Source organism: Budorcas taxicolor, chromosome 4 (genome assembly GCF_023091745.1).
Source record: "Budorcas taxicolor isolate Tak-1 chromosome 4, Takin1.1, whole genome shotgun sequence".
Classification (NCBI taxonomy): Eukaryota; Metazoa; Chordata; class Mammalia; order Artiodactyla; family Bovidae; genus Budorcas; species Budorcas taxicolor.
In genome coordinates this window covers 57,549,971-57,565,167 of record NC_068913.1, presented here as the reverse complement: position 1 = coordinate 57,565,167, position 15,197 = coordinate 57,549,971, and the positions used below count along the sequence as shown (strand labels likewise).

The 15,197-nt window shown below is 41.1% G+C and overlaps 1 protein-coding gene across 1 annotated transcript in view; it reads right to left on the bottom strand.

Moving 5' to 3' along the window:
• The window catches only part of TMEM168 (transmembrane protein 168), a 43,956-nt gene extending 35,569 nt beyond the window's left edge, over nt 1–8,387 (bottom strand). The window contains exon 1 of the mRNA XM_052639200.1: nt 7,260–8,387. Coding sequence (XP_052495160.1) covers nt 7,260–8,387 — 1,128 coding nt within the window. The remainder of the gene's footprint in view (nt 1–7,259) is intronic.
• Nucleotides 8,388–15,197: the final 6,810 nt, after the last annotated feature.

Sequence of the window (15,197 nt, the reverse complement as noted above, 5' to 3'; positions counted from 1 at the left end):
TCAGTCAGAGATTCTACTCAAACGAGGTCAAAGATTCCTCACATATGACATCAAAAGATAATCCATAAAAGAAAAAAATGATAAATTAAGACTGTAGCAAAATTAAGAACCTCTGCTCTTCAAAAAACAAAAAAGGTCAAACACTAGAAGCAAATATTTGCAAGTCAAATATCTAATAAGGGACTTATATCTCAACACATTAAGAAAACAAACAACCCAATTTTAAAAGTAGCCAAGAGATCTGAAATTTTCAAGACAAGCAGTAGCATGAAAAGATACTTAACATCATTAGCTACCAGGGAAATAGAAAAGAGAGCCACACTGAGTTACCACTACATACCTATCAGAATGGTTCAAAACAAAAACAAAGGGATAAATCCCATATACTGCAAGTGAGAACACAAAATGGTACAGCAACTTTGGAAAACAGTTCGACATTTTCTTATAAACATGACTCATATGTTTATCATACAACCCACACAGGTAAAATAAAAACCTACGTTAACACAAAGCCCTGTCTGAACGTTTACAGCAGCTCTACTTAAAAATACCAAAAACTAATCTCAGTGTCGCTCAATTGAGTGTGAGACTTCCACATAATGGAATACTGCTCAGCCATAATAAGGGATAAACTGATATAAAACAATATAGCTAAATCTCATATGAATTATGCTAAGTGAAAGAAGCCAGACTCAAACAGATATGCACTACATGATTTCGTGTATATGGCACTCTAGACAAAACAGTTCCGTTGCCAAGTACTGATGGGTGGAGAGGGACTAACTAGAGAGGGGCAGGAGGGAATTTTGGGGATGGAACTGCTCCATATTTTGATTGTACTGGTCATAAAACTATGTGCACTTGTCAAAATCACAGAATTGTACATGAAAAAGTAAAATAACCCCAAACTACTGACATGAAAAAAACCTTAAAATGAAAAAAAAAATGGCTAAGTCTATTTGGGGAATTAAGTCACAATTGTGCTCCACGAGATTAGTCTCATGTTTACATCTGTTTGGTTTTACTATTCTGGTAGTAAAATGAGACAGATTTGACTGTCTAAAAATACACTTTAAAAAATAAACCTACTCTAAAATGTTTTGTTAATAACAAATGCCTACTAGGCCATCAATTCAATAAAATCGATTACTCTACACTCCAATCTGCTCCCTTCATTCTGTCAACATTTTTTAACATTGACTATCCACCGTCAGAATACTCATCTCTACATTTCATCAGCTTATTTCAAATTCTCTTTAAGTTTTACTTTTAAATAAGATCTGTTTTTCCCTTGATACTTCTATCAGTCATATCCTTACCACAGCAATTTTTCTCTGTCACCTTAGTCCAGGTCCTTATCTCTTGATCCTAGCTAGTCTTCCAGATTTTAGTGTTATCTCTGCTTTCATTCAACCTACCTGTGGCTGACTAACTCACCTAAAGACTAGTTTCTCATTTTTACCTGGACTGCCCTGACTCAATCAGTGGAACTATTTTTCAGTGGAAATCCATCCACTGAAGTATATTTTAATGGGACAGAGGGGAAAATTAATTTGACACTTTAGTATTACTGTCACAGAAATATGAAAAAAATGGGTTTAGATTAATTATTTAAAAAAGCTTCCCTGATGGCTCAGACGGTAAAGAATTTGCCTGCAATGCAGGAGACCTGGGTTAGATCCCCGGGTTGGGAAGATACCCTGGAGAACGAAAGACATACCCACTCCAGGATTCTAGCTTGGAGAATTCCATGGATATAGGAGCCTGGCATACTACAGTTCATGGGGTCACAGAGTCAGACACGATGGAGTGACTTTTAAATTAATTTGTATCTGTATCATTTAGGAATGTTGAGCAAAAGCAGTTTGAGAAAAATCTAATTGAAAGAAGAGTGGCAAGCAGCTGAGAGGAGATACCCCATGTCCAAGGTCAGGAGTGGAAGCTGTGAGGAGATACCCCATGACCAAAGTAAGGAGCAGTGGCTGCCCTTTGCTGGAGCAGCCATGAAGAGATACCCCACGTCAAAGGTAAGAGAACCCCCAGTAAGACAGTAGGCGCTGAGAGAGGGCATCAGAGGGCAGACAGACTGAACTACCATATGATTCAGAAACTCCACTCCTGGAGATAAATCCAGAGAAAATCATAACTTGATAAGATATACGCACCCCAATGTTCACCGCAGCACTATTTACACTAACCATGACATGGAACCAACCTAAATGTCCATCAAGAGATGAATGGATAAAGAAAATATGGCACATATATACACAATGGAATACTACTCAGCCATAAAAAGAAACTGAATAATGCCGCTTGCAGCAACATGGATGGACACAGATTATCACATTAAGGGAAGTAAATCAGAGAAAGACAAATATGGTATCACTTATATGTGGAATCTTAAAAAATTATGGAATGAACTTATTTACAATACAGAAACAGACTCACAGACCTAGGAAACAAACTTATGGTTACCAAAGGGAAAAGGCAGGGAGGGAGGGATAAATTAGGAATCTGGGAGTAACATACATAAACCATTATAGAAAAAATAGTTAAACAACAAGGACCTACTATATAGCATAGGGAACTATAGCCAGCATTTTGTAATAACCTATATGGGAAAAGAATCTGAAAAAGATTGTGTGTATGTGTATAAACTGAATAACTTTGCTGTACACCTGAAACTAACAACACTATAAATCAACTATACTTCGATTTTTAAAAAGTTAACTGCATCAAAAACACAATGCCTGCATCACAACCAGAAGTTATCAAATAGCAACTAATGCATACAAAACTCTGATGGAGGCCTTCCCTGGTGGTCCAGCAGTGGACAGTCCACCCATCAATGCAAGGGACACACTTCGATCCCTCATCTGGGAGGATTCCACATGCCAGTGCAACTAAGCCAGCGCACCATAACTACTGAAACCCACATGCCCTAGAACCCATTCTCTGCAACAAGAGAAGCCACCACAATGAGAGGCCAGCGCATGGCAACCAGAGAGCAGCCCCTGCTTGCAGCAATGAGAAAAAGGCCATGCATAGCAAGTAAGACCCAGCGCAGCCAAAAGGAATAAATACCAATTTTGATAGATACACATTAGTCTTGAATAGCTAAATTAATACGTTGCTACTCAATGGGTTTACTTCTATCTGCATCATTTTTAAGATTTTTAGAAGGTCTGCAGAGTTTTAGGCTCTCCTCCCAAATTACTTAATTCTAGTCTTTAGAACTTTAACAAGATCTCCATATGATTCCTATGTATATCAAAGTTTGAGAAGCACTGGCCTAAAGCAAGAGTTGACAAATTCTGTTTAAAAAGCTAGATAATGTTACATTTTGCAAGCTATTAGGTCTCTTTTTTAACTATTCAACTATGCTGCTTACCATGAAGATAAAAAGGTCAATACATAAGAAAGTATAATTAAAGATGTATATACACCTAGAAAAAACAGAGCCCCAAAATACTTAAGGCAAGAAAATGACAAAATTGAGAAATACACAATCTAGTAATTTAACAGAGATTTTCAGTATCACTCTCTCAGAATTAAACAGAAAATCAGCAAAGACATAAATACATGAACACCACCACCAACAAACTTAACCTAGCTGACATTTACAGAATGCTTCAATCAACAACAGCAGCAACTTATTCTTTTTAATTAAACATGATGTACTCTCCAGAAGGGAGCTTCCCTGATGGCTCAGTGGGTAAAGAATCTGCCTGCAATGCAGGAGACAAAGGACATGCGGGTTTGATCTCTGGGCTGGGAAGATCCCCTGGAGAAGGAAATGGCAACCCTACTCAAGTATTCTTGCCTGGGAAATTCTCACGGACACGGGAGCAGGGCAGGCTACAGTCCATGGGGTTGCAAGAGTCAGACTCAACTTAGCGACTAAGCATACACACACGTTCTCCAGAATATAACACATGACAGACTACAAAACAAGTTTTAGCAAAACACTAAAATCATAGAAACTATGTTCTCCAGTCACCTGGACTTATATGAGAAATTAATAATAGAAAAAGTCAGTCCTGGGTGTTCATTGGAAGGACTGATGTTGAAGCTGAAACTCCAATACTTTGGCCACCTGATGCGAAGAACTGCCTCATCTGAACAGACCCTGATACTGGGAAAGATTGAGGGCAGGAGGAGAAGGGGACAACAGAGGATGAGATGGTTGGATGACATCACGGACTCAATGGATATGGGTTTGGGCGGACTCCAGGAGTTGGTGATGGACAGGGAGGCCTGGCGTGCTATGGTTCATGGGGTCACAAAGAGTCGGACAGGACTGAGTGACTGAACTGAACTGAATAGAAAAAATGTGGGAAATCCCCCAAAGATTACAGTATCACACAACAAACTTTAACATAGATCAAAGAAGAAATTTCAAGGAAAATTAGAAAATATCTTGTGAGACAGCATAATACTATTTTAAGGATAAGATATATAGAACAATGGAACAAAAAAGAGAGCTAAGAAACTGTTTTTGGACAAAGGTGCCAAGGCAATTCACCAAGAGAAAGCACAGTCTTTTCAGCAAATGGTGCTGGAACAATTAGAAAGCCATGTTAAGAAAAAAAATTCCTTACCTCATACAATAACAAAACTTAACTCAAAATGGATCGCACAACCTAAGTGTAAAAGCTAAAATGATAAAACTAAAGAAAACAATAGGAGAAAAATCTTTGTGACCCAGGCCTGAGCAACATTTCCTTAGATAAGATCTTAAGAACTGCAGTACATAAAAGAAAAAGTTGCCAAACTGGATTCGTAAAGTTAAAAGTTTGCACTCTTCAAAAGATATCATTTAAAAAAAGAAAAAAAGACTTCTGTGGTGGCACACTGGATAAGAATCCATCCGAGAATCACGGCAGAGGAGACAGACAATCCCTGATCAGGAGGATCCCACATGGCATGGAGCAGCTAAGCCCAAGCACCACAGTTGCTGAGCCTGTGCTCTGGAGCCCACGCGCCCTGACTACTGAGCCTGTGTGCCTAGCGCCTGCGCTCTGCAATTAGAGAGGCCACCGCAAGAGAGGCCCAAGCACCGCAACGAAGGGTGGCCCCCACTCACCGTAACTGCCAAAGTCCATGCAAAGCAATAAATGCAAAGTAACAAAGACCCATTGCAGCCAAACAGAAAAGAAATAATTAAATTTTTTTAAAGGAGATAAGCCACACAGCAGGAGAAAACTGAAAGTGAAGTCACTTAGTCATGTCTGACTCTTTGCGACCCCATGGACTGTAGCCTACCAGGCTCCTCTATCCATGAGATTTTCCAGGCAGGAGTACTGGAGTGGGTTGCCATTTCCTTCTCCAGGGATCTTCCCAACCCATTTCCAAATCATATACCTGATAAAAGACTTCTAGTAAGAATATAAAACAAACCCTTAAAATTCAATTGTAAGACACAAAACCCAATTTAGATCAAAAAAAGATTTAAACAGATATGTCAGCAAAGGTAAATGAATGCACACACATTAAAAGATACTCAACATCAGTCATTAGAGACGGTTTAAATGCATTTAAATTTGATTAAATGCAAATTAAAACCACAATAAGTAACCACTCCACATCTACATTGAGGGGCATTCTCAAGTAGATCAACTTTAAGAAAGGAGAATGGAAGGTAAGAATCTGGAAACTGATTGTCTTAAAATTATCTTTGCTGACATACTCAATGGAAAGCTTCTATATGCCTCTTGGTAGTACACCTATCAAGCTTAAGACCATTTGTGTAAGAAAAGAGGAATTTAGTGACTTACAAAATATTTGGTTAACAGGATTTGATGATCTGGAAAGGTATCAAAAAACAAATGAGGCTCATTTGGAAATGAAAAAAAAGTAGGGGTGGGAAAGGAGCAAGCAGGAAGGACAGAGTTCTCACCCATCAGCATCGTTCTGATAGTCCTGAGCACTGGCAAATAGTTTTTTGGTTTGTTTTTTAAATCATCTGATTGACTCCCACACAGGTTCTGTGCCCTAGCCAGCAATGACTAAAATGCACGATGCCCAGACAAGTCTCCACACCTTCTCTTCAAACACTCATATCTAGAAATCACTCCGTTGCAACTAACTAGTGCAAAGCAGAGAACTGCAAGCAAAATGCACCTTCATTTTTGCCCTACATCCCAACCTGATATACTCAAATTATAGTATTTTTCAAAGTGTAATAATAATTACCGGTTTACATGCCTGCCTCTTCTGCCTCCCATTAGAGACTGTGCCTTCTTTAATGACAGAGGAATTTTTCATTCATCTTGAGATCTTCAGCCTCAGTATGCTATGGGATTTTCCAGGCAAGAATACTGGAGTGGGTTGCCATTTCCTTCTCCAGTGACCCGTACAGTCAATAAATGTTCTGAGAACGGAAGGCTGATATAAACTACAGATATAAACTCCAACCATTTAGTTTGAATGCCTTTGTCTACAAAATATATTTTTAAAACATATTGTAGGCAAATGTATTGTAAAACTAATTTTTCCTTTCTTAGGAGAGGCTCTAATCTGAAATTAAGAATTTGATATGGGGACTTCCCTGGTGGTCCAGGGGCTAAGGCTCTGTGCTCCCTCCCAGTGCAGGTGGCCTGGGTTCGATCCCTGGTCAGAAAACTAGATCCCACATGCCGCAACTAAGAGTTCAAATGCCACAACTAAAGATTCTGTATGTCTCAACGAAGACTGAAGTTCCAACATGCCACAACTAACACCTGCTGCAGCCAGATAAAGAAATAAATCCTTTTAAAATAAGAATCTGATATGTTATTACATATCTAATCAACTTCTATATAAAACTTAGGGAAATGAGACCGATGGACTAGACAGAAGTTAGGCAACCTCGTTCTAGCTAGTACCAGTGACTCTGGATATGTTTTCTGACTGTTGGTTTCCTCATGTGTAAAGTGAAAAAATTAAAGAACAATCTCTAAACACCCTTCAAATGTTAATATTCTAAGAATTTTTAATGCATGAAGTGTTTCATTAATCAACAGTCAGAAGATAGGAGGCATGTCACATGCTGAGTATTCCTAATATTTTCGTACCTCTTGCTAGAAAGCAAATGAAATTATCCTGTCAATATTCATTCAGTACTCAAATCCAGAAACAAAACTAAATAAGTGCCCTGCCCTCGACATCTACTTCTGAAATTATGAGCTTGACCTTTCAGTTCTAATAATTCAACTCTTGAAGCAAACATTTAATCACATATCATAGGCATTGACATAATAAACAAACTGTAAGCTTACCTGCCAGGAAACTGCTCCCAAAATTGCTGTTGCAAGAAGACTGAAAAAAACTAACTGCTCTGAAATTAAGCAAAAATGACGCATCCCTTTGGATGCCATGATTCTGTCAAGGCTATTGTTATCTACTCTGTGGGTAAAACATACCTTATGGCAGTCATTTAATTTGGTATGGAATCCCCAAAGAGTTAAAAGAAAAATAATATGGCAAATCATCCAGAAAATTCCAAAAATGGAAAAGCCTGGTATTACAAAATACCAGAGATGAGTGTCTCTAAGTTTAAATGCTGAAAGAATGAAAAATGTAAGCTCAATCATCCCAGTGAAAACAACTGAAAGTCTTCTGCAAATTCTTCCACGGTACAAAAAGGGTTTCCACCTTTCAGTCACTGAAAGCCCACTAAAATAAATGTCAAGGAAAGGATCAGTTATCAGGCAAATAAAAAAACATGCAAAGGCAACTGGATTTTGGGGAGTTTCCAATGAGGAGAAAAACAGCAAGACTGCAAAAATAACTAAGTTTGGAATAGCTAGAAAAGACTTCATTCTCAGGTCGATAATCAGCATGGCCAAAGCTACAACAAGTAAAATGACACTCAGAGACTTTTCCACCAACATAGTTGTGCTGGCGATGGCAAATCCAACAAGTTCCAGAAATTCAACTGTGGTTAGTAAGGTGGGCCGATGGCGGACATAACCAGAAATTCTCTCCACCAAAGAGCATAATATCCTTAATACTATGGAAGTTAGAAGCAAGTATTTGGTTGATTCTTCTTTGACATCATTTTTAAAGGATGAATTATCAAGAAAACACAGGAGGCCAAGCAAGAATCCAAACCAAAGATTGGAGAGACTTAAACTTGCTGCTTCCATTGAAAAATAATAATAGAGTATGCTGGCAATTCCGAGAACAAAAAGACCAAGAATAAAAATGACCAAAATTAAGGAATTTGCTGTTTTTTCCCATCTTACATAGAGACCTAAGCATAGAGCAACCAGTAAATTGATTCTGGCTAAATAGCCAAGGTAACGCACTGAAGAATGCATGTTCGCTTCTCTGTTCACTTCTTCCAGTCTTGTCATTGCTAAATAGAGACAATGACTAAAGCAGTAACGCAGTGATTTACACATTAATCTGTCAATCTGGGCTTTCTCCCCACGTTATGAAAATTAACTGCTTGTATTTCATCCAGCAAATCCAATGTATCTGTAACTCCTATTTCAGCACTTTCTCTGGTGGAATTTGTTTACAGTGATCTAAAAAAGAAGAAAAAATATTTCACTGTTAATTTTATGTAATTTACCTTTCACATATATCTTTCTTATTAAAAAATAATGACCAAGTGTGAGATAAAGTTTGTTTAGATACCCAGTTTAAAATCTGACTTGCGTGTATCTAAATGGTAACTGTCTCTTGCTTAAAAACTCTTCAGTTTATCCAAACAAAAATGGAGATTTGTTCCACTTATCCTATTCTAGGATTGTATGACTAGGTTGCCATCAACAAAAATTTTTCCAGAGATGGTAAGGAATTCACCTAATCTATTTTTATTCCAATATCCAGTTTTTCAACAACGTGCAATGATGAGATATTCAACTCAGCTTAAATGTAGCAGATGGGTCTGGAATAGTGGAAAGCTAGTCAACTCAAACAAAATGAGGGACGTCATTATTACCTCTAACTTGAAAAGCACCAGTATCCAATAACAGGCTTCCCTCGTGGCTCAGACAGTAAAGCGTCTGTCTACAATGCAGGAGACCTGGGTTCGATCCCTGGGTTGGGAAGATTCCCTGGAGAAGGAAATAGGCAACCCACTCCAGTACTCTTGCCTAGAAAATCCCATGGATGGAGTAGCCTGGTGCAGGTTGCTCTGTCCATGGGGTCGCAGAGTTGGAAATGACGGAGTGACTTCACTTCACTCACAGCTTTCTTTAATAATAATCCAATAATAACAACCATTACCACCTGCCTAAAATCCTCTACATCTTTTTACCAGTTACTTCTAAAATGCTATAAAACCTTAGTCTCAACACTGTTTCACTAATAAACTTACTAGAAGTTTAACTGTATTAAAGTTACTCAGTCACTAAAGTTGATCCATCATTCTCCCTGTACTTTTACCTCTATTAAGTTACTCTGATGATCAAACATACAATCTCTGTAGCAAACCTATTCTGGAACTTTCTAGTCAAAACTGTAAACCTGAAATGCTGACCAACATTTATTGTAAAGTAAATTTTAAAAACTATGATTTTATTTTTGGAAACTTATCACAACAGTTATTTGTTAAAGGACTCAGATAATTATTTCGATCTTAAGGACCCCTTCAGGTTGCACTTCAAACAACATCATCAAACAAAATGATTTAACTATCTACTAGATAATTTTCTAGTATGCTATTTCAGAAAACATGATACATGCAAAGGTTTATGGTCACACTGAATATCCACTGAGAACTCAACAAGATTAAAAACTCAAAAAGTAACTACTTTGCAATCAGCTTATTTCTGCTTTCGCAGGACACTAAAAGAGCCAAGAGAAATATGAGATAACCTGAATTAACCCTGAATTACCCATACGGCTGCAGAAGAATGACATTGGATGACAACTTTAGGGTCTCTGGGAGGTTCAAAGTACTATTACTAACTTACAAGTTCAACAAGTATATTTTTTACAGCTAAGTTTATTTAATTAACTAAGAATTATGATTCTCCTCAATTGTATTTTCAATCATTCCTTAAGATACCACACACCACTAAAGAAAATATCTTCCCTTGGTATACTTAGGTTTTATCTTTTACTTAAGTTTGAGAAACTGACACCATCTAGAATGCACTGCATTTTTAAAAACATCACTTGTACGTGCTATATAATCATTCAACAAATATGCTGGAATACATGTCCTCTAAGGGTTGATGGACAGTCTGGGTTCAAAAACTGAACACTGTGGGAGACAAAAAAAAAAAAAAAATCACACACCAGACTAAATGGTTGCAACTCAACTCATGAGACATACTTCTGTGTTTCTCTAGTCAACACTCTCATTCTCTGGGGCTAGGCAAGCCTCTCTTCCCTATTCTCAAATCTCTGACATCCACTTCTGACCAAATTCTCACCAGATGACTTTGTCTCCAATGACGTCATCAAAAGGGAGATTACCTGAGTTTCCAACACCACAAACTCACCTATATCTACCATCTCCTGATTTGAGAAAAGAAGGCTCTCTGCTGGATAGAAGGCTACATCTTTTAGCTGTACATGTGACTCTTCCTCACGGTCTCTTCCAGAACTTCACACTCTCTCCTCTCTTTCAACACCTACTACTCTTCTCTTATCCACTGGTGCTTAAACATTTGCAAAGCTCTTTTAAAAAATGATACCAAAAAAAAATACACACACACACACACACACACACACACACACATATACAGAAACAAAACTGAAACTCATTAATCCATCTCCTCCTACAAGTTCAGTCATCTGTCCCCTTGACAGCCAATATTTGATTGCTTTACTTCTCACATGAACTAAACCACGGTTTCCACCACACAACAACAAACAGCTCTGTCAAGTTCTAAAATAACCTAAATTCCTAAATCGCATAAGTACTTTACACTCATTATCTTGCACCTTCATCAAACAACCTTTGACATTTTTGACTCCCAGGGCTTCCCTGGTGGCTCAGAGGGTAAAGCATCCGCCTACAATGTGGGAGACCGGGTCCAATCCGTAGGTCGGGAAGATTCCCCTGGAGAAGGAAACGGCAACCCGCTCCAGTACTGCTGCTTGGAAAATCCCATGGACTGAGAATGGGGTCACAAAGAGTCGGACACGACTGAGCGACTTCACTTTCACCTTCTGCAACCTGCCCTCCCTCTAGCTTCCAAAGACCAGTCTTCAGAATTTCTTCCTAATTCACTGATCTCTCCTGTCTCCTTGCAGGTTCTTCATTCTGAATCTATCCTTTGGATGCTCAAACCCAAGCTTAGGCCCTTCTCTCACTATACACTTAAATGTGTATTAATATATATTAACCTGACAGAAATGAAAGCACTAGCTCTGTCCTGCACTGAGGTAAAAGCTTAGAAAAAAAGTAAAGGAAAACATGTAATTAATAAAGCATAGCACATTCATAGCATGGACTATATGCAGTTACCCTGTTATGGGCCAAAATCAACATGGCAGAATATTATTTTTTTAAATGGCTAATTCACAAAGTCTTTCCCCATTTCGACCTTCTTTAAAAGACAAACATCCTCAATCAAGAGAGTAAAACAACAAAGCAGTGCAATCCTTTTCATTGGGTCTGCCAGCACAAATGATTCAGTGGGAATTACTTGAGAGGCAGACAAAAAAAGGAGCACAGAAGAGTCCACTGATACAGGAAAAGTTAGTAATTGTCAGGTTTGTTTTATAGCATCCTCTATAATATTCTAACCCTCCTTTCACCACCTATATTTAATGGTCACCAAGTCCTGCCCACTCTTCCTCTTAGACACTTCTTAAACGTTTCTACTTCTTTCCATCCTCAAGATCACAACCCCAGTTTTAGCCACCGTCATCTCATGGTTGAATGTCTCCTTGTTTCCACTCTTGCCCTTCTCCAAAAAGTATCCTTTTTAAAGCCAAAACTTGTCACCTCATTCTGTTATGTAAAAACCTCCAAAGGCTTCCCATCACTCTAAGCAATAAAGTCTAAACTCCTTAAAATGCCTTAGGAGGCTTTCCTCATTGGATGTGAATAACTCTCCCACCTCATCTCTTACCATTCTTTGTATTCTAGTCACAGGGATCTTTCAATTCTGAACTACACTAATGCTGTTCCCTCTCCTTCCTCTCCTCCAGACCCCACCAGAGGTCCTCACACCTGGCTCACTCCTACTCTTCAGGTCTCAGCTTAAATCATTTCTTAGGGCAATCACCTTGACTCATTTGTATGATCCACATACTTTCTGTAGAATAGGAAAAATATTGATCATCAACTGTTTAATATCTGCATTCCCCACTAGATCACAAGGTCTCTCAAAATTAGTCTTCAAAACTGTACACCCAGGGTTTAGCAGAAAGTTTGACTCCAACAAAGTTTGACTCCAAGTAGATATTCAACAAATACCTGAAGAAATGAAGACTGATACAGAAGTAACTATATTTAATAACAATGTCAATCAGTTATAGGACGCATATTAATATACAAAGAGAATAAACAAGTTGTCTAATAACCCACAACTACGAAGTCATAGAGCGAAGGGAGACTGCATGAACGTTTGGCTTGTTTCTCTCTCAGCCTTACTCCAGCAGTCACTTATCTCATCCAAATTCCTCCAAACCGGCAAGTTCTCTTTTACATCCTTCTAGGGAATGGTTCACTGAGCCCAAAAAACACTATCACATGCATCGTCTTCTGACTCAGAAACTACTTACGTCCAGTCTAGGGGAAGTGTCAAAAGCTGAAAGAATCTACAGAGCAGCCAGGGTCGGGGAATTCCAGTGCTTCGGTTCTATGAATTCATGAGAACTCTTCCTTGGACCCATCCCACATGAGGAGAAAGGCACCTAGAATATTAAACCCCTCAGCAATACGGCAGCGATAGCAATTCTTCTTCCATTCTGCTTTCTCCTAGGAGGAGGCCTAAGCAGCAGCCTGGCTGTTGGGAACCACAAGTAGGCACCCAGCTAAGTGGGGAACCGCTGGGGGATACGGAGAGGCGCCCTGCCTTCCATCCTCCACCCCACACCATCAACTTCTCCCCAGGCAGATATCCCTACCTCCTTCCCGCGAGGCCGGGCGGGCGGAGCTCGGGGCCCGCACCTCGCCGAAGCCCTGCGCGCCGTCTGTGCCCAGGTCTCACCGCCCCGCCGGTGACCCCTTGTCCCGGCCTCGGCCGCTGCTACAATGCTCTCTCAGCCCTCGGAGTCGGCCCTTGGGCCAGCAGGGGAAAGGAAGGGCCCTTGCGGCTGAGCCTGCGGTTCGGAGCGGGGACACGGCACTCCAGGGCAGTCGAGTGCCTCACGCCACACGCACTAACACAGGCCAGTCTCGTCGGAAACTTTCTCCGTTACTGGCCCGGCTGCGGCCGCCATATTCCCGCCGCCGGATTCGCGACGGTACGGAACGCCGCCGGGGTCAGGCCGCGCTACGCGCTTCCTCCGCGAGACCCGGCAGCCAGCCCCTGGCCCCGCCCAAAGCCGCCACACTGCCGCGGACCCAGGTGCTCTCCGCACTGCGCGAACGCAAGTGGCTCCACCTGGGCCACAAGCCGTTGCCTTCTTAGACGTAGAATGGGCGGGGAACTGGTACCTGGAAGACTACGAAGGATCGGCCGTGTCCATCAAGCGTCTAGGCCGCCGCTTCGGGTTGGACGGAAGCTGGGGCAGGACCGGCAGGCTGGCTACCCAAGGACGATAACTACTGTAGGAGGCGTTGCTGCTCTTTAGTATATATCGCAGAATATATGACTTTGTGTCCACTGACCGGCTAAAAGCCTAGGCTCTTTAGTCTCGCCTTCAAAGCCCTTCTGGCTCCATTTTCTAATTAAAGCCTCCCTTTAGTCCACCGGCTAGGTCTTAATTCCGCCATCAACGCTGAGCTCCCCGATCACGGCCTGCTCCATTCGCTTTCTCCCCCAGTCTCTTACCCTTTCACCCGCCCCACAGCCCGAGGGTCCATCTGAGTGCACGGCTGATTCTCTCTTGTATCTGAACTCGCTGAATAAACGTAAGGGGGTAGTACTCAGAGGCAGCGTTTCACAACAGCTGTGGAGCTGATGATTTGCACTCTGGTTTCTCCTATTCGTATGTGCGACCTCGGTTTCTCCATCTAAAAAATATTGTGATATTCAGGGAAACTTCCCCCCGCCCTGGAATCATAAGGTACTCAAAAAGGATGAATTCCCTCCTCCCTCTCCAAGAAGCAGTTCCTGTTTGCCAGTCTTCTGTACCTACCATTATTTTCTACTGTTTATAGCTCTTGGTGGTGGCAGTTTAGTCGCTAAGTTCGTGTCCGACTCGGGACACCACGGAGCCTGCCAGGCTCTGTTTCACGGGCTTCTCCAGGGAGTGGGTAGCTATTTAACTTTAATCAGCACACTCCAGGGTGGGTAATTAGCATTTGAAAGATTAATCAGAACTCTTCAAAGTTGGATGCACAAGTGCCTAAAATGCTGCTGCTGCTGCTAAGTCGCTTCAGTCGTGTCCGACTCTGTGCAACCCCATAGACGGCAGCCCACCAGGATCCCCCGTCCCTGGGATTCTCCAGGCAAGAACACTGGAGTGGGTTGCCATTTCCTTCTCTAATGCTTGAAAGTGAAAAGTGAAAGTGAAGTCGCTCAGTCGTGTCCAACTCTTAGCGACCCCATGGACTGCAGCCCACCAGGCTCCTCCATCCATGGGATTTTGCAGGCAAGAGTACTGGAGTGGGTTGCCATTGCCTTCTCCGAGTGCCTACGTCAGTAAGCAAATCTTCACTAGAGGTATGTTAATTAGAATAAAAGATTAGAATTTTTCATTGTGGAAATAACTGGTGGTCAGGATATGTGGCTGGCTAGACTACTGGACCGCAGAAGGCAATGGCAACCCACTCCAGTACTCTTGCCTGCAAAATCCCATGGATGGAGGAGCCTGGTTGGCTGAAGTCCATGGGGTCACTAAGAGTTGGACACGACTGGGCGACTTCACTTTCAATTTTCACTTTCATGCATTGGAGAAGGAAATGGCAACCCACTCCAGTATTCTTGCCTGGAGAATCCCAGAGGCGGCAGAGCCTGGTGGGCTGTCGTCTATGGGGTTGCTCGGAGTCGGACCCGACTGAAGCGACTTAGCAGCAGCAGCAGCAGACTATTGGACAGGCACTTCTGTCTTTGCATAAATGTGGTATGTCTGTTGAGTCTAGCAGAGGGACACCCATCAGAGTGGCTCCTTTGGAGTCTAGACTTCTGTTTTGT